The sequence below is a fragment of the Amphiprion ocellaris genome, chromosome 3 (genome assembly GCF_022539595.1).
Source record: "Amphiprion ocellaris isolate individual 3 ecotype Okinawa chromosome 3, ASM2253959v1, whole genome shotgun sequence".
NCBI lineage: Eukaryota > Metazoa > Chordata > Actinopteri > Pomacentridae > Amphiprion > Amphiprion ocellaris.
The window spans coordinates 29,954,365-29,981,340 of NC_072768.1; the positions used below are offsets into that span (position 1 = coordinate 29,954,365).

At 39.2% G+C, this 26,976-nt stretch overlaps 2 protein-coding genes across 3 annotated transcripts in view; both read left to right on the forward strand.

Annotated features, from left to right (window-relative positions):
* Positions 1-11,999, forward strand: part of spg11 (SPG11 vesicle trafficking associated, spatacsin) — a 40,303-nt gene extending 28,304 nt beyond the window's left edge. For both annotated transcript variants that reach the window (XM_035949842.2, XM_023273956.3), the window contains exons 32-40: positions 2,293-2,497; positions 2,610-2,747; positions 6,861-6,994; positions 8,718-8,837; positions 9,384-9,552; positions 9,685-9,761; positions 9,862-10,017; positions 11,246-11,397; positions 11,546-11,999. In XM_035949842.2, the coding sequence (XP_035805735.2) occupies positions 2,293-2,497; positions 2,610-2,747; positions 6,861-6,994; positions 8,718-8,837; positions 9,384-9,552; positions 9,685-9,761; positions 9,862-10,017; positions 11,246-11,397; positions 11,546-11,720 (1,326 nt within the window). In that variant the 3' untranslated portion in view covers positions 11,721-11,999. The remainder of the gene's footprint in view (positions 1-2,292; positions 2,498-2,609; positions 2,748-6,860; positions 6,995-8,717; positions 8,838-9,383; positions 9,553-9,684; positions 9,762-9,861; positions 10,018-11,245; positions 11,398-11,545) is intronic.
* Positions 12,000-19,952: 7,953 nt separating this feature from the next.
* LOC111570937 (neuronal acetylcholine receptor subunit alpha-7) overlaps positions 19,953-26,976 on the forward strand; it is a 36,870-nt gene continuing 29,846 nt past the window's right edge. Inside the window, exons 1-2 of the mRNA XM_023273953.3 lie at positions 19,953-20,118; positions 21,460-21,599. Coding sequence (XP_023129721.2) covers positions 20,064-20,118; positions 21,460-21,599 — 195 coding nt within the window. The 5' untranslated portion in view covers positions 19,953-20,063. The remainder of the gene's footprint in view (positions 20,119-21,459; positions 21,600-26,976) is intronic.

The following is a 26,976-nucleotide window of genomic DNA, read 5'->3' on the forward strand; positions in this document are numbered from 1 at the left end:
GTGGCAGTGCGACTGCGAGTGTGGTTTGACCTATGGCCTATTTGATGGCGATCCATCAAAACTGTCCATCAGGTGGCACTATCAGTGTAAATGTATATCGGCCAATGAGGACCGGACCCTGATAACGTGTAAAGTTTCAAGCAGATTGGAGTATGTACAGGGTAGTTAGAAAGCACTTCCTGTCTGTCCACCAGATGGTCCTCTCACTATGAATGTATGCCGGTCTGTGGAGTTTATCAGGGCCAGACTCTGATTGCACATGTAAAGTTTCAGGCAAATTGGGGCATGTACAGGGTAGTTATACAGTGCTTCCTGCCCATCACCAGGTGGCATTATCACTGTGACTGTATTTTGACCTATGGATGTGATGATAAGATAAGATAAGTCCTTTATTTCTCCCCACGCCAGGGGAAATTCACTGTTACAGCAGCTTATGTAGCAATAGACGTAGTAATAGAAATAAAATAGTAATAGAACAGTAGTAATAATATTTACAATATGTACAGAGATGAGAAATGAGGATGAAATAGTGCAGTAGTGACACACTGTAAGACAATGCAATATAAAGTGGCTTAAAAAAATAAGTTTAAAAAGTGCAAAGATGTAGCAGTGCAAGAATGTCTGTGCAAATTTTATGGTTTGGGGTGGTAATGATATGAGTCCAGTTTATGTTAACATCAGCCAGTGATGCTGATGTTGTAAAGTCTTATAGCAGATGGAATGAAGGACCTGCGATAGAGCTCCTTCTTGCAGGGTGGATGTCTCAGTCTGCTGCTGAAGGAGCTGCTTAAAGACCCCACAGTGTCATGCAGTGGGTGAGAGGGATTGTCCATGATGGATGTGAGCTTTGCCAACATCCTCCTCTCACCCACCTCCTCTATGGAGTCCAGGGAACAGTCCAGGACAGAACCGGCCCTCCTGACCAGTGATGAGAGCCAGACTCTGATCACACGTGAAGTTTCGGGCAGATTGGAGCATGTAAAGGCTCATTATAGACCACTTCCTGTCCATCCACTAGGTGGTGCAATCACTGTGACTGTAAATTGGTCTATGTAATTCATCAGGGCTGGACTCTGATCAAACATGTAAAATTTGAGGCAGATTGGAGCATGTACAGGCCAGTTATATAACATTTCCTGTTTCATGGTGAAACGTCAAAATTCTGGGGGCCGCCATTTCCATGCCCTCAAACTTTTGCTGAGCATTTTGAAAACTTTTGATCACTCGTGCCTGGTGTACATCCTGGCCAAGTTTGAGCTCTGTTGGCATTACCCAGTTTATAGCTTTTGAAAATGTGAAACAATTGGTCCAAAATCATCCAAAATATGACATATAATTCAAAATGGCTGACTTCCTGTTGGGTTTTGGGCATGATTGCCATAGACTTTTTTGTGCGTCTTGCCATGTTCCATATGTGTAGCAAATTTCGTAGCTCTAGGTGACACGTACTGGCCGCAGTTCTTGTCTGAAATTTTCCAGTTGGCGCTATGGCGCCATTTTGCCACACACCTATGCAATTCCAGTCCTGATGTGTGTGCAAATTTTCATGCATTTTTGAGTAATTTTAAGCCTTCAAATTTGCGATTCCAAAGTTGGTATACGAAAGAATAATAATTCCTTGTATTAAAATAGGGTCTTTGCACCATTCGGTGCTCGGAGCCTAATCATGAAGAAGGAGGATTACCTCCACATTCTTCAGGAAAACCTAAAATCATCACCCAAAAGGTTGGGTCCTGGACACATGTGGGTGTTCCAACAAGACAGTGGCCCCTAAAATACAATAAAAGTGGTAAAGAAATGGCTAAATCAGTTTAGAATGAAGGTTTCAGACTGGCGTTTCCAAAATCCAGACTTGAACCCCATCATGAATCTGTGGAATGTGATCAAGAAAAAAGTCTGTGTCAGAAAGCCAACAAATTTAGTTGAAGTGCATCGATTCCATCAATAGGTGTGGTCAAAGATACAAGCAGAAGCTTGTGGACAGCTACCAAAAATGCCTAGTTGAGGTGAAAATGGCCGAGAGTATATGTAAGCAATCATTTTCACAAGACATATGTTAAATCTATGAGAAAACAAAGTGCATGATTGTTTTTTGTGACAAAGACACATCATCTTCAGTGATTCATCACAGAAAATTAAGTTCTAGGAGTAATGGAAACTCAAGACTGCCAAGATATACATGGTCTTCACAAGCTGATGCAAACTTTTGTTAACAAATGTACATACATCAAGACAGGCAGAAATGTTTTAAGTTTGCCGATCAAGCTAGTCCATGTCATCTGTTCTTTTCAGGAGCTCCATTGCTCCTTCAGTCAGATCTGCAGAGAGGATCCTAACTCAGTCCTGGAGAAGCTGCTGCTGTCAGACCACCCGGAGCGCTTCAGGAAGGCTCAGGCCTTCATCAAAGCTCAGCATCTGTCTGCAGACACTGTAGCTGAGCTGGTCTCCTCTGCTGTGGTTCAGGCACAGCTGGCCTGCACTCAGGAGCTGCAGCCTGGTGAGAACAGAACTTATTTGCATATTAAAGGTCAAACATGTCACTTCTGAAAAAAAATCTTTCTGTATTTTGTATCAAAACTCAGGAAATGTGTATGTGTGTGTGTTTGCAGTGGAGAAGCCGGTATATAGGCCGTCCCATGGGCGAGACTCTCTGGTGCAGCTGATCAAACTATGTGACGACCCAAACTTGGTGGGACTCAAACTGTTGGAAAACCTCAACGCTGTTCCACTCAGAGACCTGAGCTGCAGTATGACACACAACCACCACTCCACACACACATACAAATGTCATTTTGCATAATAATAACTACCATATTGGCTTTGCCATTGTAAACCTAATTTTCAAGGCTTTTTGAGGAACAAAAACACTAACATTCACTGTATTTGGCAAGTTTCCCCCCAGATACCATTAATCCTAGGAGAAGGGAGTCTTAAATATTTAAAAATGAAAAATGATGATATGTAAAAGTCACATTTGTGTTGTTTAGTCTAGTTGTCACAGACTTTCTCCTGGCAGACTATTGAAGTTCAGAACCATTTGGTCTGATAGTTTACAGTTTTCAGATTTACTTTTTGAGTTCATCAGCTGTGATAGCAGTAATTCTTGGTGGGTTTCTCCCTGTTTAATTTCTGCAGTAAAGCTTCTTAGAAGCTATAAACTGTATTTTTAGTAACAATAAATGTATTTCCTTCCTTTCAGCAAAACACATTACACAAGCCTTTAGAAACTCCAGCAGGTTAAACTGAACTAACCAAACACCCTGACTGGGGACAATTTTTCAGACTTAATTTGCCAAAAAGAAAATAACTTAAACATGGGCCAATATGATAATGGAATAGAAGCTTTAAGAACTGTACAACTGAATTATGTATTTGAATAAAAATAATTGCATTAAGCAGGTTATCTTCCTGATTACAATACTGCTCAGGGGTCATGACTGACTCTTCACAAAAGCAATGGTGTGTTTTTTATTTGTGAAGCTCAAAGCTCACTCATCAGCCCTGTTTCCAACTACATGCAGTAACTATTAAGCAGTGAACAGCAGGTAGTCATGGTTAGCTACTAACTGGTGTACCTGGTGTGTGGAGCATTAAGGACATAACGAACTTGCTATTCTTTTGAGTATCTGGTGGAGACCAAATCAGAGCTACAGTGTATTGAATATTTGACTTGGGTTCATTAAGTGGACAAACATTTATTGCCAAATAAATGCTGAAGTTGCTCTCTGTCTGCTGGAAATGTAAATGAGCAGCTGTTTGCGGACATGTATGTTTGATATATAGTGCTATGAAAAAATATTTCCCCCCCTATAGAATTCTTCTATTTTGCATATTTGTCACACCTAAATATTTAAGCTTCAAACTAATTATAATATTAGACGAAGATAACCCAAGAAAACACAAAATGCAATTTTAGAGGATGATTTTTTTATTTTGATGGAAAAATGCTGTCCAGTCCATCGTGCCATATGAAAAAAAAGTAACTGCCCCCTTAGCTATCAGTCTACCAAATGACCAAATTCATTTGGCAATTGGGTTTAGTTTCACTGGCCACACCCACATATGATGACTGCCAGGCTTGTTGAATCTAAACATCACTAAATAGAGCCTGTCTGGCATTGTGAAGTAGATGCCACATTCTAAAGAGATTCAAGAGCAGATGTCAAACAAAGGCATGGACATTTATCAATCTGATAAGGTTTACAAAGCCATTACTAAGGCCCTGGAACTCCAGAGAGAACCGCAGTGAGAAACATTATCCATAAATGGAGCAAACATGGAATAGTGGTGAACCTTCCCAGCAGTGGACCCATGACCAACATTTCTCCAAGAGCATGTCGATATCTAATCAAGGAGTCACAAAAGAACCCAGACGAACATTAAAAGAACTGCAGACCTCACTGGCCTCTCTAGATGAGCCCCAAGACTTTTGGGATAACATCCTGTGAACTGATGAGTCAAAGGTGGAACTTTATGGAAGCCGTTTCCTGTTACATCTGGAGTACAGCTAATACTGCATTACACAGAAGAACATGATACCAACAGTGAAACATGGTGGTGGTAGTGTGATGATTTGGGGCTGCTTTCCTTCCGCAGGACCTGGACAACTTGTCATCACTGATGGAACCATGAACTCTGCTCTCTATCAGAAAATCCTCCTGGAGAATATCCACCATCAGTTCATGACCTAAAGCTCAACACAGATGTGTTCTGCAGCATAACAATGACCCAAAGAACACAAGCAAATCCACTTTTGAGTGACTCAAACAGAACAAGAAAAAGGTTTTGGAGTGGCCAAGTCAAAGTCTGGACTTGAATCTAATTGAGATGATGTGGCAAGACCTTACAGTTTTTCTCAATTGATAAGACACTGTTCCTGAAAAATAGCACACATTTCCCAACACACTGCACACTATTTTCTTTATTTGAACACAATTCACAAAGCACTGCACACTTGTGTCAAAAGCGCACTTTATTGTCAAAATTTGAACTTTGTTTTCAAAATTAAGACACACGAAGCAAAACTAGGACACTGCACTGCTGAATACAAAACATTCTTCTCTCACTGTTTTTCACATGAAGTGTAAAAAAATGATACAGTCCCCAAAAATGACAAACACAAATGCATCCTATAAATGAATCAGAGGGGTCATTGCAGTGCCTGACTGTAGATTATAAAATAAAAATAATGTAAGACAAAAAATACAGCACTGTATTGTACACAGTACAGTATGCAGATATTTACACTATGTCTGCATCAATTCTTTCAGCCTGGTCAGGCCACAGGACCTCATCAACATCACAAGCTATGTTTTCTCTGCAAAGAAAGACCTAGTGTGTCTGATCCAGCCTGACATGCATCAACAGAAACATCACCACATGACAAGACCACTGATTGCAAGAGATTTTCCCAAAGTATAGCTGCTGCTCATATACCTTCCACCTCCATGCAGAGAATTCTTCTATAGGATTCAGAAAGGGAGAATACGGCAGCAGAAAAAACACAATAACTTAAGGGTTCGTATTGAACCATTCCCAAATCAATAGTCCTCTATGAAAACTAACATTGTCTCAGATGTATTCATGTGTATCATCAGAATCCAACTGAAAAACTCTCTGGAACAAACGCACACCAAACAGAGAAAAAGTCAGTCATGTACACTTTCTGTAATTTTACTAGCACTTGTGAACCAGAGTTATGCATTAGATTTTTTACAGTATTCTCAGAACATTTCTGACTACTTGTATTGTTCCAGTATAGACGTGTCACTGAAGTGACAAACAACATTTACATACATGTAAAATGGTCTTGGACCAGGTGCATGTTCAGGTCCAGGTTCTGGTTCTGGTTCTGGCCGTGGTCTGGATCGTCCACATCCTCTTCTTCCAACATGAGCTCTTGCTCCTCTGACATCCATTCTGAACAGCTAATTCTGCTTCCCAGCAGGTTTTATAGTGTGCAGTTCATTGGTAAAAGTGTTTTCAGTTTTGACCTGTTGTGTCTTAATTGTGACAGCAGTGTTGGAACAGTGTCCCAATTCTGCTTCCTAGTGTTCACTGTTTGAAAAATGTGTGCTATGAGTGAAAAAGTGTGTTCAAATGAGCAAAAAACATGTTCAGTCTTTTGCAAATAGAGTGCAAGAGTTTTGGAAACTGTGTGCAAACCATGAATAGTGTCCAAAATTTTGACAGCAGAATCCTGTTTTTCAGAAATGTGTGCAGTCAGTTGGTGGCTGTGTGCAGTGAATGGAATTTAGTGTCTTAATGAAATTTCGTTGTATATGAAAATGTGCAATGACCAATAAAGATTGATTGATTGATCAATTGAGAAAAACTGTAAAAGGGCAGTTCATGCGAAAACCACCTAATACGGCCAAATTACAACTATTTTCCAGAGAAGAGTGGATCAGAATTCCTCCATGTGGCGATGTAAAAGACTGATGACAAGCTGGAACAAATGTTCAACTGCATTTGTTGCTGCCAAGGGACCAACCAGTTATTAGGTTCAGGGGGGCAATACTTTTTCACAGGGGTGATAGAGGTTATCAGTAAATCTTCAATCAATCATCATTTAAAACCAGCATTTTGTGTTTTGTGGGTTATCGCCGTCTGATATTCAATAAATAAATATTAGTTTGATGACATGGAACATTTAAACGTCCTCAACATACAAAAATAGAAGATTTCACAGCACTGTAATTGCTATAAGGTGATAATGTGCCAGTGGTGTGTTTACAGCTTCTTCTGATGGCCCAAAATGGTCAACAAGTTAATTAACACAGCTTTAAGTTCTGAACCAAAAAAGTGATGAATGGTCTTATATTAAAATGAAGTCAAATGTCCTCTCCTGTCTATTGTAGTTGTAGAATTGCTGATTGTGGCACACGACTGTTTCAGTCTTACCTGTAACATGGAAGGAATTGTGAGAGTGCTCCAAGCCGCCCGCCACCTCAGCCATGACTATCTGGCTCCAGGAGAGCACTACAGCCTGCTGGTAAGCCAACACTGATACACACACCACAAAGCTGTTATTTGCCTTTGAATCACAGTTGTCAGCAAAGTGTGTAGAGTCATTTCACATTATAATTTAGATAGAATTTTACATCAGCTAAATGAAAACATTTTAAAATGTGTCTACGTGAACATTTTCCATGTCTAACAGTAAATACTAAAGGGATTGTAAAATAATGAACCTTCCTGTTTGCATGGCTGATGACATTAATTTCCTTTTTCAATTCCATTTAATTGAGGATACTTTCTACAATGAAACTGCTATTAGTACCGCGACATAATGCTTCAGCATCTTTACTATTGAAAAGGACTGGGCTGCCACAACTGTTAAAACATGACTACATCTCTCCTTTAGCTTTGCGCATAAAGTAACTACAAGCTTGTTTCTAAATTTAGTTGCACTAGTCAAGAATAAATTGTAAATTTTACTCATACTAAGTAACACCTGTGGCAACATTGAATCAGAAAACACAGTGTAAAGAAGTACGTCAAGTGCCACATCAACAGCAGTTTTAACAGAAGATCCATCATAGCTTTTCATATCGACTTATGTCACCACTAGACTTTGTAAATTTGAACTTACAAATAGCAAATGTTCAAAGGAGACATTCTGGTTTTGGCCAATGGTGGAGTCTAACGGAGTACATTTACTCAAGTACTGTACTGAAATTCACATTTGACATACGTGCACTGTACTTGATTAAATTGTTTTTATGCCACGTTGTATTTCCACTCCACTATATTTCGATCAAAATGGTGTATTTTCTACTTTACATTTATCTGAAAGCTGCAGCTTGCAAATTAAGATTTTTTTCTTGCAAAACAAATTAAGTGTTAATAAGATATGGTGCTTTTCTATAAGTCACTACTCACCTGCATATACAAGTAGAGCTAAAAATAAAATGAAGTTGGTTAAAGAAAATTAACGGTTCCAGTTTCTCAAATAGGATGGTGATATGCTGCTTTTCCTTTGAATTATTTTCATTTTATATTTGGACTGTGGGTTGGACAAAATAAGCACTGTCAAATGTCACTACAAAATTACTGCTTTCTGATTCATTGCAAGTCCAGCCAATGGATTAATTGAGGAAAAAAAAGAACACATATTTCACATTTGGAGGGAGAGTGAATTGGTGGCACTAGTATTGTGTCCCCACCATGAAATGTAGTCATTGTATAGATCTTCTGTGCTGCTGCATTGAACATGAGTGTGAAGCATCCATGTTTTAAAATGTGGAGCTTATTTGCGTCAACAGATACATATTTGGAACATTGTCTGCTGTCTTGGCTACAATTTTATGTTGTCATCATCAGCTTCAATGGCCAGATATGTTTTACATATTCAAGGAGTGTGTTTTTTTTCTAGTCAACTTACACAATTCAAGGTCTGCCTGCTACCTGACTTTGTGCAAAGCTACGCTAAACACACCCTTGACTCCATAATTGACAAATAGAAAAGAACCTCAGTCTTGTCAGTGGGGTGTGATGGCACACAAATGTTTGGATGTTAGATTGTCTCTCCCTTCTAGAATATACATCCTCCCAGTGACAAAAATCATTGTTTAGAGTCTGACAATAATATGGCTTTTGTTTACTATTAAAACGGGCAGTCAAGTCAGTAAGGTGCTGTTACTGTGTGTGTGTGTGTGTGTGTGTGTGTGTGTGTGTGTGTGTGTGTGTGTGTGTGTGTGTGTGTGTGTGTGCAGGTTCGTCTGCTGACAGGCATTGGCAGGTATAATGAGATGACATACATTTTTGATCTGCTGCATCAAAACCATTGTTTTGAGATGCTGCTGAGGAAGAAGGTGGACACAGAGAGAGGACAGGTTTGACACACACACACACACACACACACACACACACACACACACACACACACAACAGACACACAAGGGTTTTACATATCATTTTAATAAACAAGCATGGCCATGTCAGTGACAATAATATGTGACAATACATTATTCATAGGACCAATTTATCTGTGACGTGTGGACAGACATATTGTCATGGAGAAAAACTTTCCACTCCTTGTAAAGAAATGACAGTAAACATAAGTGATTTTGTTGACGGTGATAAAGGACTTTTATAGTATAAAGCTAAGCCACTAAATGGGAAATACACCCCCTTGTGTCCAGGTGAGGTGGGAAACTTTTTGAAGTACTCTTGTACTATATGTTGTCCTAGAATTACCATTGATTAGATTAGATACTTTATTCCTCTCCGTGGCAAAATTCACAATTCACACATTTGCATTGATGTAGTTTTGACACCATTTAAATGCAGCTGTACGTCAAACTATGTGAACTTCACATTAACCCCTGACCCTGACACATTAGCCCCATCTTAATACAAGTCATGCCTTCCTGTTGCAGAGCTCCAGCCTGAAGACTGCTCTGCTGGAATACATTAAGCGGTGCCTCCCTGCAGACAGTGAGAAACACAACATGGTGGCACTGTGTTTCAGCATGAGGAGGGAGATAGGAGAAAATCACGAAATGGCTGCCAGGACGCAGCTGAAGATGATTGAGTCTCAGGCCTGGGGTGAGCTAGCAAACCGCTAACAGCTACAGCAAGATAAGAATGCAACAAAACATCTGTACTTCTTTATCTTGCTTGGTCCCAGAATCCCTTTACACTGTTGCTGTACTGTCCTCCTGACCTTTCTCTAAACAGTTGTCACTCCTGATCTGAAGAATTCGTTGGTTAAGGTGTTGGGCCTGCTGAAGGATGCAGCAGAGAGCTTCTCTAAGGTACCTGAACTCCTTTACGTGCTCTTGTGTTCAGATTTTTATCCCAACACGACAGATTTACACAATGTGTGTGTGTGTGTCTGTGTGTGTGCATTTCCAGGACTCTTGTGTGCGTCAGGCCAGCCGTTGTGTGCGGACAGCTAAACTTGTTGCTCTTCAGCTCCACTTCCTGAACAGTGGATCAGATCTGTGCATCATCAGCCTGCGACCCACAGAGCTGCTGAATGCTGTCATGATGCTGCCGCAATGCTACCAGGTTTATTTACTGTTACAATATTGTCGTTTCTTTACTACCCAAAACTCTGATTCTGTATACCAGCCATTTAGGCCATTTAAGTCTGTCTGCAAGCAGAGCCTGTGGTCAGGCTTGTGTGTGAAATGAGTGTCCCTACTGTGTAAAAATTAACAACTGCATGTTTTAGTCACTTTGAGGTAACCAGTGTACAACCAGCAAAGTCAGTGTGATACAGCAGTTTCAAAAAACACACTATTGAAAAATGTGCCTTTTGGCTAAATTCTTCAATACTCCAACAAGATAATGGAGGAGCCCAACCTTAATGGCCATAATGAACAGGAGTAATGGTCACAGCAAGAAACTAGAAAAAGCACTTAGAGAACGCAGTACTCTGCCAAGGCTGTTCATTCCCCGATATGACATTGTCAGATATGCAGCATTTATTTAAGAAATGCAGCATTTATTTATTAGTTATTGATGATCAGAAATCACAGCAACATAAAATGTGGCCATTTAATGTAGATGTACCCACGAACAAAATAACCTTGCGCTGAGCACAGGCGTATGTTATGCATGTGTATGTTATGTACAGATACCGAATCGCATGACCGAAATATTTAGCGGGCGGCGGGAATTGATGGGACTCAGAAGCACCCCCACAATTAAATCAATTGTTCCTTGTATCATTTCCCACCGATAACTCCCGATAAGTCTGTAGTGGCCGATTTGTAGTAGAACTGCAATCGTGATCATCAGCAGACAGCTGATGTATCGTTCAGTTGTTCTTATAGTTACAGTGACGCTGTGCCGCTATCTTGCAATGATACAGAAATTTTGACAGATCTGTGGATCCAGACTATAAGCCACATCACTGCCAAGATGTAATCACTTGGTCCTTGTATCATGTCTGACCTTCCCTGAAAATTTCTTCCAAATCTGTTACCCCGTTTCTGAGTATTGCTGCAAACAGACAGATAGACAAACCAACGCTAATCGTCACAAAACTCTGCCACGTTCGTTGGCAGTGTAAAAACTGTTTTATCATTTGTATGGCCACCTAACTATTGTATTGACAAAAAGTTGTATCAAAGTGGATTTAATTTTGTGTTTTTCTTCATGAACAAAATTAAGTTCCCTTTAATCATGAAATAGATTTGATAATTGTCTAGTTACCAACAATCATATTTCAGAGCTTCATTCCCATACTTACAGATACTGTAGATCGTATTAAGTGTTTCCTGTCTCTTAGGTTTTTGTGGTGTCAGAGGCATACAACTACAATCCAGACTGGGCTGAGATTTTGTACCAGAAGGTCATCCTGAAAGGAGACTTTCTTTACCTGGAGGAGTTCAAACGCCACCGTTCACTTACCTCCAACCTGTTTGAGGACATTTTCAAAAGGTGAGTCGATACACATCTTTTAGGACAGCAGTGCTAAGAAAAATAGTGCTGCTTTATCCAAGATTATGACACAACTTGCAATTGATAAACTGTCTGAAACCACATGAAAATTTGAGCTCATCTCATCTCTGTTTGTGGATTGTTCTAGGCTGGACAGCATGCCCAGCAGCATCATACCCAACGTGAAGCGACTGCTGACTCACTGTGATGATGTGTACAGCCGCTATAGGCTGGCCTACCAGCAGAATCTGTATGACATCACCAAGACGCTACTACAGGACACCAAGACCTCCAATTACCTAAATGACAGGCTTGCCAGCTGATCAGTGAAGTCCCTTTTCAGACATGGGATATATAGCAATGCTAGCTTCATTAATCTGCTTAAGTAACGGCATTGTAGCACTCTGAGATAGCTCACAGCTTCCTTCATTCAGAGCCACAGTACACGCAATACACGTGTCAAACACAGCATTGGACAGTACATCAAATGATGTACTATACTTTTTAATGTACTTATAAACAAAAGTCTCAATCTAAACTAACAGTAATTTATCTGTCCAAATTGTTCAAGCTCTTAAATAAATAAATGCCTGTTTTATGTATGACTGCCTAAACACTGAAAATTCTGTCCATGTGTGATGATAATCAAACTTTTACTTTAGCCAAAGTAAAGTAAAAATATTGTGACAGCTGTGATGGTGCTTAGGACTCAACCTGAGGATGGCTGCTATGTAGCAAATGTAGCAAATGTACCTGCAGCTAAGAAACGGTGACTCTGTATCCCTGTTGGGGATCATTTCTACTCATAAGTAATAAATGAAGTGTCTCTGGTTAAGGTTAAATTCAGACTATGGATGCTGAAACAAGACAGCCCATGCTCCACTTTTCTATATATCTTTGCTAACTTTTGGATTGTCTGAGAGTTAGGAAGAATCATACATGACTGGAGCCACCACACTGAGCTTCAAAACTACTTTGTGGGAAACATATGGGTGGCATGATGTAACAGAGTGTGTCATTCTTTACATACAGTCCACGACCTGACTACTTTTGAAATGTAAGATTTCAGTTTTTGATTTTTAAATTTACAGACCTAGGTAACGTTGACAGTTTTAACCATTTAAAGTCAAAATGCATGCTCCGCAATAGAAATGGATAAAATAATGCCAAATTGTAATGATAGGTTTAACATTCAGTAACAGGCCAAATGAATCAATGCATTGCTGATCACAGTGGACAAGGTGCAACTAGCATCATTAAACATTATCAGGGTTTGATGTAGGGGCTGCACAGTGGCTTGGTGGTTAACACTATTGCCTTGCATCCTTTGTATCTCTTGCATCCCTTGCATCCCTTCCCCGGATTAAGCAGTGTATAGATAATGGATGGATGGAGGGTTTGATACACAAACAATGCAGTTCTCTGTCCCTCCTGTAGATGGTAGTACATACTCAGTCAAATACACACATGCATGCAGAGAGAAAATTTCCTGGAGTTCTTACTGGCTGAGAGTTGCAGAGGCCCTACTTTATTCTCATTACTGATGTAGGCAGGCCTTGTAATAACATGCAGATTGTACCAAGTACCAAGTGTGCTATGCAGAGGTTGCATGGAAGCAAAAGTCTGTCTCTGGATACAATGTACATGGCAGAGTAACTGCTATCAGGTAAACGCACAACCACAGAAAATAATGCTTTCAGTGACAACCATACATTTTTATCATAGCTGGTTTCACACATCCTAAAATTCTCAAACACAAATGACACAAAATAAACTTTGTCTTTAGCTGAGTCAAATATTAGATATTATTACAATTTCATTGTGAATTTGCAGCAGATATAAACGTTTGACACCAGCTTTCTTTCTGTGTCACTTATTTATCAGCAGTAATGCCTGTAATAGAGTGGAGAGAGTTGTTAAAGAAGATGATTTCATTATTCAGCTCTAATTAGAAAATTTATCAGCCATTTGTATCATGCTCTTTAGAGCAGAGAAAAGCTTTGATGCTGGGGATTTAACTCAAACTGACCTGTGTATTTAAAATTCAGTCAGTAATGTCAGTGAATGAGGACATGGCATTTTGACTTGAAAAATTAAGATGAGAAGGTCAAATGTCCAACCGTTGAATTAATGCTTTTGTCTACCAACTCACCTGAATATGTAAAAAAATCACAAAATACATCTGCAATGAAACAGCTTGTGCTTCTATAATATATTTCTAGGAAAATACCTGTGTTTTTTCCGCACAGAGTAGCTAAATACATCAGGACCCTTTTCTCTCTTTGCTATCATTCATTCTTGTTGAATATGAATAAAACTTTTCTCAGAACTACAGAGAGAATTCATAACACAAAGTACGAGTTAAGGATTGTTTGATTCCTTAACTCATGTTAAAGAATCTTGATTGATTCTTAGTTCCTTTTTCTAAAATGTTCTTGATCTGGTCATTGGATGAAGATAAGGTTGTCAACATATCTAATTACATTCAGCGCTGCAGCATTGCTAAACTGAACAGCCTTTTCAATGTATAAAATTGGAAAGCGGCTGAGTGCAGTTACAATAACAGCCACTAGATGCGGATTTTAAAAAGAATCACTGATGCTACAGAAGGCCATATAATAAGCATGGCAGCATTATGCAATTGCAAAAGGTTTTGATGAGGACTAATAAATGCTACCTGCTAACCAAATGAAGTAACAGTAACTCCTGCACTGCTGTCCTTGGGTATCAGCCAAATCACTGTTATATGGACATTCAAGAGGAGTAACCACACAGAAAGTTAGAATTAATAGAGACTTTCTTACTCTACACAGTGCTTGATCATTTGGGAGCAGTCCGTCAACACTGTCTGCCAAAACGTCAGTTGTGCGTTTTGCATCTCATTGCTGGCAATAGTCACTGTCTGTCTCTTCAAGTTATTCAAATCATCTTTTTGAAAGCTTAAACAACTAAAAGTCAAGTGCCCTTTCATGCTGGTCAAAATTATTTGCAAAAATTTGCATGCTGATGTGACAGCATCAAGCGCAGTGTTTTCCGTTAATCCTTAATTTTCACATGAACAAACTATGATACCCATGTGTCACTTTGGATGCCAATGTGTGAATGCAGTTTGAGGGTGTTTTCACATTTGAATCAGCTAAAGAGGTGTTTTCTAACCCAAGGCTGTTTGTTCCTGAGAGTCTGTTTTAATGAATTAGAAAAAGTTTATGGTGAACTTCTGCACATATTGTTATGGAGACAGTAGATAGATAACTATACCATCATTAGTACAGTACACTCAAGATATACAGTGCTGTGAAAAAGAATTTACCCCCTACAGACATCTTCTATTTTGCATGTTTGTTACACTTACACACGTGGACAAAATTGTTGGTACCCCTCAGTTAATGAAAGAAAAACCCACAATGGTCACAGAAATAATTTGAATCTGACAAATGTAATAATAAATAAAAATTCTATGAAAATTAACCAATGAAAATCAGACATTGCTTTTGAACTGTGGTTCAACAGAATTATTTTAAAAAATAAACTCATGAAACAGGCCTGGGCAAAAATGATGGTACCTCCTAGAAAAGACTGAAAATAATGTGACTATAGGGACATGTTCAATCAAGGTGTGTCCTCTAATTAGCATCACAGGTGACTACAAACTTGTAATCAGTCAGTCGGCCTTTTTATAGGGTTACAAGTAGTCACTGTGCTGTTTGGTGACATGGTGTGTACCACACTAAACATGGACCAGAGGAAGCCAAGGAGAGAGTTGTCTCAGGAGATTAGAAAGAAATTATAGACAAACATGTTAAAGGTAAAGGCTATAAGACCATCTCCAAGCAGCTTGATGTTCCTGTGACTACAGTTGCACATATTATTCAGAAATCTCATGACTATCAAGGTGTTCTAGAGAGAAATGTGCTGCCCAGTGTCAGAAAGCTTGGTCTCAGTCACAGGTCATGGGTCTTGCAACAGAATAATGAGCCAAAACACACAACTAAAAACAGCCAAGAATGGCTAAAAGGAAAACATTGGACTATTCTGAAGTGGCCTTGAGCCCTGATCTAAATCCTATTGAACATCTGTGGAAGGAGCTAAAACATATCATCTGGAGAAGGCACCATTCAAACCTGAGACAACTGGAGCAGTCTGCTCATGAGGAGTGGACCAGAATACCTGCTGAGAGGTGCAGAAGTCTCATTGACAGTTACAGAAATTGTTTGATTGCAGTGATTGCCTCAAAAGGTTGTGCAACAAAATATTAAGTTAAGGGTACCTTCATTTTTGTCCAGGCCTGTTTAATGAGTTTATTTTTTTAAATAATTTTGTTAAACCACGGTTCAAAAGCAATGTCTGATTTTCATTGGTTAATTTTCATAGATGTCTTCTTTATTATTACTTTTGTCAGATTCAAATTATTTCTGTGACTATTATGGGTTTTTCTTTCATTAACCAAGGGGTACCAACAATTTTGTCCACGTGTGTAAATGTTTCAGATCATCAGACTGATTTTATTATTTGACAAAGATAACCTAAGAAAACAGAAAATGTTGTTTTTAAATGTTGATTTCGTTTATTGAAGGTCCAGCCCCACATTGCCTATATAAAAAAGTAATTGCCCCTTAGCTACTCTACCAAATTATCAAATTCATTCAGCAGTTGGGTTCAGTTTCACCAGCCACACACAAATGATTACTGTCAGGCTTGTTGTATCCAAACATCACTAAATAGAACCTGTCTGGCCTTGTGAAGTAGCTAAGGGGTCTCAAAAGACGACACATGATGCCACGTTCTAAAGAGATTCAAAAACAGATGCAAAACAATGTAATTGACTTTTATCGGTCTGGAGGGTTGCAAAGCCATTGTTAAGGTTCTGAGACTCCAGGGAACCACAGAGATACACATTATCCACAAATGGAGAAAATATGGAACAGTGGTGAACCTTCCCAGGAGTGACTGCCCTACCAACATTTCTCCAAGAGCATACGAACAACTCATCCAGGAGATCACAAAAGAACCCAGACAAACATCAAAAAACTGCAGACCTCACTGGCCTCAGTTAAAGTCCGTCTTCATGATTCCACAATAAGGTAGTTACTGGGAGAAAATAGCATCATGGGAGAGTTGCAAGGTGCAAACCACTCCTGACCGAAAAGAATATAAACGTTTGTGTGGCACTTGCAAAAAAAAATATCTGAATGAGTTCTAAGACTTTTGGGATAACATCCTGTGGACTGATGAGGTGTGGGAAATATGCAAAAAAAATATATAACATGTCAGTAAATACTTCTTCACAGCACTGTATAGATCTTCAATAGGCAAATAAGTATATAAAGCTGAGTTCAGACAGAAAATTTCAGGTGTGACACAAATGCTTGGAAAACAAGAGCAAACTGATACTAACAGATACAGTATAGAATCAACCAGCCATAGTCAACTTTAACACAAAGAAAGAGCAAGTTTCGTCCGTTTACAATCACAGACTGGAGACAGGGTCCACTGTGATCAACGGAGCAGAGACATTAAGACACCACACCAGATGCACAACCTTAAAGGAAGACACCTTCCAGGTCTGTCAGGATGGTGTGAAGTTTGTGTTTTCAGGAGGAGGCCACCAGAAGGCAGACCTTCAGAGGATTCCACAACACAAACCTCCAGAGGAAGACACCAACAACAATGTGGACTAGGCCCGGTTGAACCAAGTGACTGGCTCCAACCCCCTGTCTCTATCATTCCCACAAAGGACCAAATGGCCACCAGAAACACTCTGACTGACTTGTGATTCTGCAGGACGTGGGGGTGAAAATCTGATAACAGCATCAAAAGCATTTCTCTTCCCTGACAATACGACAAAGACCACTGAACTCACTTTAGGACAAAGAAAGACAATTATTTTATCATCCTGGATTTAACTATTCTTTATAAATACTCATCTAAAAGAACTGATGGACACTGGTTTCAATAACCTCATCGTGATCACCATTATACCATGAGCTCTCCTTAAATCAGTTGTTTTATGTGTAAGTCATGTGACAAACTAAAAGTTTAATAATTTCTTCTGTCAATTTTGAAATTATAGAAACCACAGGAAATATCTTTAAAGTTTTACTCTGTGAAGGACATCTGGACATCAGCCCTCCCTGACGGAGGATGTATCAGACCCCCTCCTGAGTTAATGACATGCACAAGTCCTCTTTAAAAGACCATACCTGGAAGCATCACTTTGAGTCCTCCTTCCTACAGTCATCCTTGAGAAAATCCTCAGTCTTTTCCTACGTCATCTTTCCCAAGAGCCTGACCTAAGTCCTTCCTAAATTCTTCAAGACAGAGGCTCCATTCTGTCCACTGCTGTTCCAACCAGCATCAACAGGCTGACCAGACCTTCCATCAGCAGAAGCTCTGCTCAAGCATCACAACGGTCACGCAAGTAACTTCGAGCCATTGAAGCATGATGTAACCTTCTAAATTCTCTTTCACTCCCAAAAGCAAATTGTCACAAGTTTCCAAATTAGCCTACCATCAAATTAGGGGCAGCTTTCAGGTGTGGTCTCTTAATCCCTTCCTCTCAGAACGCTGTAATATACCAGAATATTGACCCAATACTGTGAATAATGTGTTCTCGTCCTTCCCTTTCCATCACTTACATTCACTGTCTTGTGTGTTTTGTGTTGTAGTCTTGTGTTAATGTGCATTGTTCTTGTGGCATCGTTAGTAGTTGTTATTGTGTTGTTAGTTTAATAAATGTTGTTTGTAACTACTCTGTTCTGATATAATTATTTTTAAAATTTAATTAGTTTATTTGACAAGGACCATGTACAGAAGAACATTAAACACAATGTAATGATGCTCTGTACCAGATTATAGCATACTTGCTAGTTTCCATCTGCAGTTCCTGGGGCAGGCAAGAGAGAAACAAAGGTATAAAATTATGCATCACATTTTTTTAAAAAAGGATCTCACATTCTCACATTTAAAAAAAAAAAAAAGTCATTTCAAGGACTATCAGTGCTGACAGGTTTGGTTTCTCCGGATCCGTTTTTTTTTTTTTTTTTTGGCTCAACAGAAAAGTCCTTTTAAATCTGTTATAGTCTTTAGTTCAGTGGGGAGCTTATTCCATTCCATTATTGCTCCGTAGGAAAAAGCTGATTGTCCAAAGACAGTTTTACATAGAGGGATACAACACTGCCACCTAGAAGAAGCCCTTGTTGTCCTAGTAGTATTTCCAGAGGTGCAATGGATTAAAAAAGACTTGAGCGGTGAGGGCGCATAACCATGTACAGCCATGAAAACCAAAATACATTTGCATACATGATCATGATCATGATAATGAAGGATACGCATCATAAAAATGTCTTTTAACGTATTTTTCTCCTCAGTCAGCCGACACCATGAAAACTATGAAAAATAAAGGACATACAAACATTTCAAATACACAAAGTTTGACAAAAATGCCTGTAATTAGACCAGTTCCAAAAATAAGTGCTTATGGCAAATACCCTTAGAATAGCATACACACATTTTTCGATTTGACTACTCAATCAGTACAACATTACATATCAGCTTCTTTAAAAATCACTACTGCAAAAGCAAAATTATTTTCCAATCGGACACTGCCAGGGTTAAGGTACAAACCTTTATCAAATTGCTTGCAGTAGCATCCACTTAGCAATGGTTAGGGAGTTCTTTTTTTGGCTTTGTTTGAAGTCATGTTTTATCCATCAACAACTTTTTTTTGCAACATTGACCAAATAAGTGTTTGAAATATACTTAGGTTTTTCTCAATTAATAAAATATCAATAATTAGGTAAGTAATTGTATTTTTTGTTTGGATTTCAGTAAAGTTCATTGTGTGTCTTTTGATGCAATTTCCCATTTCATTAATAAATTTAAATATACAGAGCTACTTTCTAAATGATTTTATTTGTTAAAGACAATTACTAAAAATGGGAGAAATCTAAATATTGGTTGGTTTAAATGCTGTCAGACCAATATTGCTTTTAGTATTGAGGCTGAAAACCTCTGTAGCATTATGAATAAATCATCAGTTCTCCCGTTTTATGCCAGATCACACACCCCTGCACATATCAGAGGACATAACACCAACTTATATTCATTTCCTGTAAATTTAACCTAACTCTACGAGTTGCAATGAAAATGTTCAGAGACTACGCCTACAGAAATCAAAAACAAAACCTAATTGAAATTTGACTGTCATCTCCTTTGAAGTGACCCAACTTTCATTTCAAGGATTATATCAACTGTGACAAGAGTTGTGCACAGCAGCTTTTACAGTGGAAGAGCAAGCAGTCTCTAACCAAGTCACCAAAGAAAGCGCCATTTTTCACCCTAAACTCAATGTGTATGTGGACTTGCAATATGTACCAATCAGTAATCCAATCCACACAATGTGACAACGTAAATAGGTTCATGTTCCATACAAGTACACACACATGCCTCGCTCTCCACAGTGTTTCCAGCTGCTGTATCTTCTCCTTTGGATGATTTTGTGGCGGTGGAGCATCCTCATCTCCCCCTCAGAGTAAATCCTCCACTGATTCCTCCCCTTCCCCTCCCTCTCTCTTACTCTCTCTCTCTCTCTCCGTCTCCAGTATTTGCCATTGGTTCAGGAGGAATTCTGGTCACTTTCTCATCTCTGTGACTCTCAGCTGCTGAGGATGGATGTTCGGATCTTCACCTGGCATGTCCTGATGCTCTGCTGCCTCATCCCCGGTAGGCTCAGCACACACACACACACACACACACACACACACACACACACACACACACACACACACACACACACACACACACACACACACACACACACACACACACACACACACACACACACACACACACACACACACACACACGTACTTGCACACTTATGTGGGTGCTGCTGTGGCTGTGAGAACACTCACTGGCATGACACATACCAATACACTGCTCTTAACAATCATGCTTAAATGCCTTACCCCTTACATTAACCTACGTTTACTTCTAACCTGTAACCTAAAACTAAAATCTTCACCGTCAAACAGACTAACGTTATAGTCAAAGAAAAGTATTCACTCAATGACCACACCAGTATCATTTATATAACCATAAACTGTAAATGCTGTAAATGCATTTTTTTCAGTATTCTTAATATATTATTGTATTCACGCCATGCTGCCATGAGTTTTTAAAAGGTGGTATTGACATTTTTAGGCTTGATATCCTTAAATGTACATTAATACTGAGACAATTTTACCTTTGGCTGAGTGGAAAAACTTAAATCACATGATGTAAGAATTATTCTATTATTCTCTTCCCCTTGAATTAATAACTAACCTAAACTGTATTAACAAATTAACAGCTTTAAAACCAAAACCTAACTTACTTACTCGAACCAAAACATGAATACTATCTGATGTTGAACACTTTTTCAACTACGAGAGATTTTACCAGAAGCGGGACCTGGCCCCAAACCTCTTTCTTGAAAACTGAAATTAAAACAATGGAAATAATTCTCTAATAAGGAGACAAGTGGGCAAGCTGCACATCACATGAAACTGCCTAGGACTGATGGGCTGGAAGTACTTTTAAGCTTATCAGCAGGGTTGGTGATTGGGTTGATTGGAGGTCTACACTGTGGATGCTGGTCCAATCAGGCATTAAATCGCAGGAGACGAAGGCAGGAAGAGGAAGGCATCAACCTGATGCAGGGACACGTGTGTTTCATAGAAACTGAAAATGTGCAGGGACTGGTACATGCACGTTTTCATACACTGAAAAGGAGTGCAGCGGTGCTGTGCACAGGATATGTTCTCATTTTCTGACTGTTCTCTGTATGTATGTATGTATGTATGTATATATATATATATATATATATATATATATACATATATATATATATATATATATATATATATATATATATATATATATATATATATATATATATATATAAAAAAAAAATTTTATTTAATTTTTTAGTTTCTAGTACCTATATTTGTAGCCCTAATAAACTACATTCACTTTAGTTGAAATGCCGTAGTTGTTGTGTGAGCTGTACTGTTTTCTCTGCAGCCTCTCTGCAGGGTGTGTATCAGCGGCGTCTCTACAAGGAGCTGATGAGGAACTACAACCCGTTAGAGCGACCAGTCAGCAATGACTCCCACAGCTTGACTGTCCATTTCACCTTCAGTCTGCTGCAGATTATGGATGTGGTAAGACCACGCACAGGCATTAATGCAAAGTTTTTAAACAACTGATTGCATCCACAAAAATTTAAGCGCCATCGTGATAGTAGTTGCATCACTCCGTCTACATTTGGTCGGCCATATAATAAGAAAATTGTTTTCTGTTAAGACATGTTTGTTACACCGATGACTACTAAGTTTTCCTATATTATTAGGTGAGCGGAGAAATATCCTGGGTCTTGGTTCTCAAGCTGGCTTTGGTTTGGTTCATATTTGATGTTAAAGCAAACAGCAATAACAGATATTAGATTTTTTTTTTAAACAAGACAACTTATCAGGCCAATGCTGGCCAATCACAGTTCTTGTTGTCTCGTTCATGCGTAGGTAACGGTATGTCATAATTCCTTAATACACAGCCAATATATGTCCCTTAACTGGTTGGCAAGCAATTAATTATTCAGCTGATGTAGAGCAATACTTCCTTTTAGCTGAAATGGTGCTTGTATCTACCTGTTTCTGAGAATATTCCTTTTCCCTCTGACTGGTTTGTGCTTCAGCAATTTTTCACATATTTGCCAGCTAGACTCTGTCTGTATGCTGTTTAGTGCTGAGCAGGAACGGTGCTCTGATGAAAAGATGTGCCTTCTGCTGTAAGTACTGAGGTTTAACCGGACCAGTACAGCAAAAAGCATTTAGAGAGTGCAGTACTCTGCCAAAGCTGCTGTTTTTCTTACCAATCGGCTGTCTACCCAAGATCCCTAGTTGTCCTGTTCCCCTGCTGTTCAGTCTTCTGCTTGAACCAGTGGACTCATGAGCCTCGGTTTTGATGCTTCAGTCACACTTCCCCCTCTCTTTGCCTTTTATTTACAACCAGTAATGATGTGTTTTATGTCAACCACCAATGATTGCTCTGTTAGATCTGAAAAGAGTAGCCATCTTAGAAATTCTGGTAAAGTGCGCTACAGCAACTTGGAATATGGTGAACCTTTGGTTAAGAAATCCGGGAAGCATTGAGGAAAAGTTTCTGTTGTTAAAAAAGCAAACTTGGCTTTCAGAGGAAGGATTGAAATCTAAAATAGAATGCCAAGGAATGCATTTTAAGTATGTGTCAACAGTTTTTGTATAAATAGTCCCACTGATGCGAGAGGGAGACAAAAGTTCTTTAATGCATCCATTCAACACAATACATTCAGGTGTAGATGCCGGGGTACAATCTATGTATATCAGTGCAGGAAGGATTGTGATAACTAGCTTGTTTGCTGGTCCTGGTGTCCCTGGGGCCATTTGCAGTGCCTATATGAAGTTTTCACATCTTATTGTCTTTAAACCATTCATGCGTAGCTTTGACTATATGCTTCAGGTAATTGTCTTCCTGTAAAACAAATCTTCTTCCATGTGCTGCATGTTTCTTATAAACTCCATCATTTTTTTCTCCATCCAGATCCCCTGAGGGTTAAACACACTCATGTTTTGTTAAAAAAAAGAAGAAAAGTGCTAGACACGAGATGGGGTAATATGCAAGAACAATGAAATACTGCTTAAAATATAGACAAACTGTTAAAATGCTTTCATTATTCATCATTTCTTTGTTTAATGTGGTTTAAACAGAAACTCCACTAGATCAGTCTGCCATATCTACAAATGAATGTGATTGCTTCTTACAGTACCTGTTGTCCAGAGCTGCTTAATGCAACATAAAAAGCTGCTCCTTCAGTTCACTTGATATTATCTGATAATTTCTGCTTCCTTGGTCATCTTATATTATTTGATATTGTGTGAGATTGTCTGTACTTATCATTTCATCACATCTCACTCACTGTTCCTCAACTAATGCCATCCAGTTTTTTGTCTGAGCTACTGCTCTACCAGGTATTCCTGACAGTTTTTCTGCTGACGTTGTCTAGATTTTTTCTCTGATATCAGGTGGTGTGTGCAATCATGTGCTAATCGTGGTCTTAGAAATAGTACAAAAACCTGAACCTAAAAACACAAAAAGATACAGCTGAGCTTTCTGTGAACTTTACAGGTACTACTGACAAAAAGTAGGCACAGAACACAAGGATTGCACACAACACAGCTCTACTTCTGATAACAAGAACAAGAAGAAGAACATTAAAAATGTTAACTGGGATGGGGAGGCTGTGGCTCAGATGGTAGAGCGGGTTGTCCGTTGACTGCAAGGTTATCAGTTCGATCTCTGGCCCTTCAGCATGCCCAAGTGTCCTTGGATAAGACACTGAACCCCACATTGCTCCAGTTGGCAGGCAGGCACCTTGTATACAATACAATACAATACAATACAATACAATACAATGACTTTATTAATCCCCGAAGGGAAATTCAATATGAAGTATGGAAGCTCTATCGCCATTGCTGTGTGAATGGATGAATGAGAAACACTGTAAAGTGTTCTGAGTACTACTAAGGTAGAAAGGTGCTATATAAGTACAGACCATTTACCATAATTATTTAAAGGGGCAAATAAAGATATTGTGTGTTCCATAGCATAAAAACACTGAATATATTTTGCGTGGGCTTGATAGGGTTCTTGATCAATATCAGTGACTCAGCCTGGGCATGGCTGGATGCTGAGGGCTCTGCTTTTACAAACTTTACTCAGTAGGCTTAGGCTTAATTACCAAGTCAATATTTCCCATATTACTCACTCAGTTTTGTAGTTTAAAGTTAACTTGAGAGGACCTGAATCAGTGTAATTCCTCCATCTTGTTCTTGTTGTATTTTAAGGAAAACTGAATGTTTTGTAGTTTCTAAACTTTCTAAATTTTATTTCCAGGTTTATTTATTGTCACATTGTCACATTTATTTTTTTCCTAATGCACATAATACGGATAAACCAACAACCCAATAATCGCAGTGCAATCATTTTTCCACACAACAGGACAAAACGGGTATTCTTCAACTTGAAGACATGTTAAAAAGGTTTGCTCCTGGAAGACAATTAAATACGTCTCATAATGAACTTGGTAGCATCTCCAGTGACAGTACTGGGGCCCATTAGGTGTTTTGGGACTTTCAGCTTCAGACAACCTTACCCAGCCCATGTCCAAGAAGCATTCATCCATTGCTTGGCTTTTCTGATCCCCAGTCATTTTAAGGCTTTCTCCACTGCCTCTGAAGCTCTTCTGATGGCCTCTTAGGAGGCTGTAGGCTTTGCACAAGGATTTTCCCACAAAGCCCCTCCCTCCCTCCCGCTTCAATGGACAAGCATGTTGCACACCGCCCCTGTGTATGGCATTCTTACACCAGCTCTGCATACTTCTCCTTTCAATGACTTCCTCCATTCACTCCTCTGGGCATTGTAAGCTCCAGCATGAGCACATGTTTAGATGTCTTGGAGACCCGCATAATGTCTGCTCGAAGGCTGCACTACTCACTGAATTTGGAGAATTTGAGTTGGGTTCCCAGGTTCAACCTCACCTGCCTGTTTTGTGCTGATTCAAAGACTGCCTAGACTTTTAGTCCTGGATTTGGATGTTGTCTCACCCACGCAAAGATGATTCTGCATTTGAAGTGAATTAGAAATGAATGTCAGATTAAAGTTGTCATAATAGCACAAGATAAGATGCTTGATGTTACTAGGGATGTGTATCACTCTAAAGTTATTTTAACGGGTTTCTGCAGTATGGAACCATAGTCGACTGGTGAGGTTTAGCCATAGTGCTGCCAGGTAACGATTTCCTTCTTGTGCCTCTGTCATCAGCTGTATTACTGTGTTATAGGCAACCTGGAACTCTTGGATTTCCCTCTTTTTGCACAGAGGTGTTGATCTGCTGGTTCTTTGGGAGGCACTCTGTTACCCATTGGGAAAAAATAAGAAAGCAAACTGAGCACCAAGATGTTCTGAAATTGTTTTATGTTAGTTGAGTTTTCCTCCTTTGGAACTCACACACCTTCTGCAAATCTCTACTGTTGGGCTATTTTCCTCCTCTTCCAGATTACCCTCAGGATTCTCCACATCTTGGGACACGTCTTGTACACCAAGTAAGACACTCCACTGGGTCCAGGTGCCACGCTGGCTCTGGCAGCTTTAATAACAGCTTGAATTTCTTTTAAACGTGGTTCTTTGGTGTTGAAGTCAGGGGTTGGTCTCATGGATTGATCAAGGCTCTGCCTACTCCTACGTCTTTTCTTCTAGCTGCATCACTGTAGTGTTACGGAGATGATTTGAGCATACATGGTGGCCACTGTGTGTCTGTCCTACAAGTTGTTTGGTATATCCAAATGGATTTGCTAGGAAGGAAACAGGTTTCCTGGTTCTTTCTTCGGTTTGCTTCCTGTGCCACTCTGCTCTGTGGAGAGTTATGGAGAGTTTCTGTCTGAGGATGCTAAAGAGTTCTGCCAGCCTGGTCTTCTCCTCCTTTAAGGCTTTTTTTTTTTGAAGAATCCACAGTTATTGTCTCAGTTGGATGATCTATTCTGCCCCGTGACTCTTAAAGCATTGGCCTTTGGTACCACCCTTCTTCACCCTGCCAAATCTCTCTGAGGCAGATAATTATGGTTGTCATTGCTTTTAGTCTCCTTTCTGCTCCTCCCTTGGTTGCTTCCAGGATGCTTTCGAAGTCCTTGTCAAACTGCCTCAGCTCATTCCCTCTACTGTCTGGAGGCCATTTAACTTGTAGATGTTGTGTACTGGGTAGTGGTTAAGCTTCAGGAGCTTGTAAGTTATGGGCACTGTGGGCACTGCTTGTTCATATTTATTTATTTATTTTATTTTATTTATTTATTTATAATTGCTTTGCCGTGGTGTAAAACATTTGGCAGCTCAAAGTGTTCTGTTATTTTTTCCACTGACTCCACAAAAGAGGAGTTAAATTAATTTTCCAAAGCGGCATTATTACTGACAGACTTGCCCTTGATTATAAGTTCCTTTATCCTCTTCTGATTGTTTGTTCTGTTAGTTATGTTATCTCAGTGCTTCCATAGAGAAATACTATTACTCCTTGCATTATCTATCAGTTTACTGTAGTAAGATACTTTAGATTTGCAGAGTTCTTGTACCACTTTATTTGTTAAGTTTTTGTACATTAAGTGAACAGTTTCAAGTTTAAAGGGCTAATAATTTCTTTGAAGCAGAGTCTCACATCTTCATCAGTGTTCTTACTTCTTTGTTTAGCCATGGTTGGTTAGTCTTTTTTTGTCTACATTTGAACATTCATTCAAAATGCTTAGGCTCATTTAATGACTGCAGAACTGGCAACAACAAATAATTTGAATAATATTTCCTCTCATTTGACACTTGCTTAATAAACACTTACAGTTCTAAAAGCATCGTCTTTTCAATCAGTTTTCCAAGGTTAGCAGCAGAAATCATTGTCCCAATCTGTCATTTGAATCCGATTTATTTAGATCATTTGTATGATACAGTCATAAACAGCATTATTAA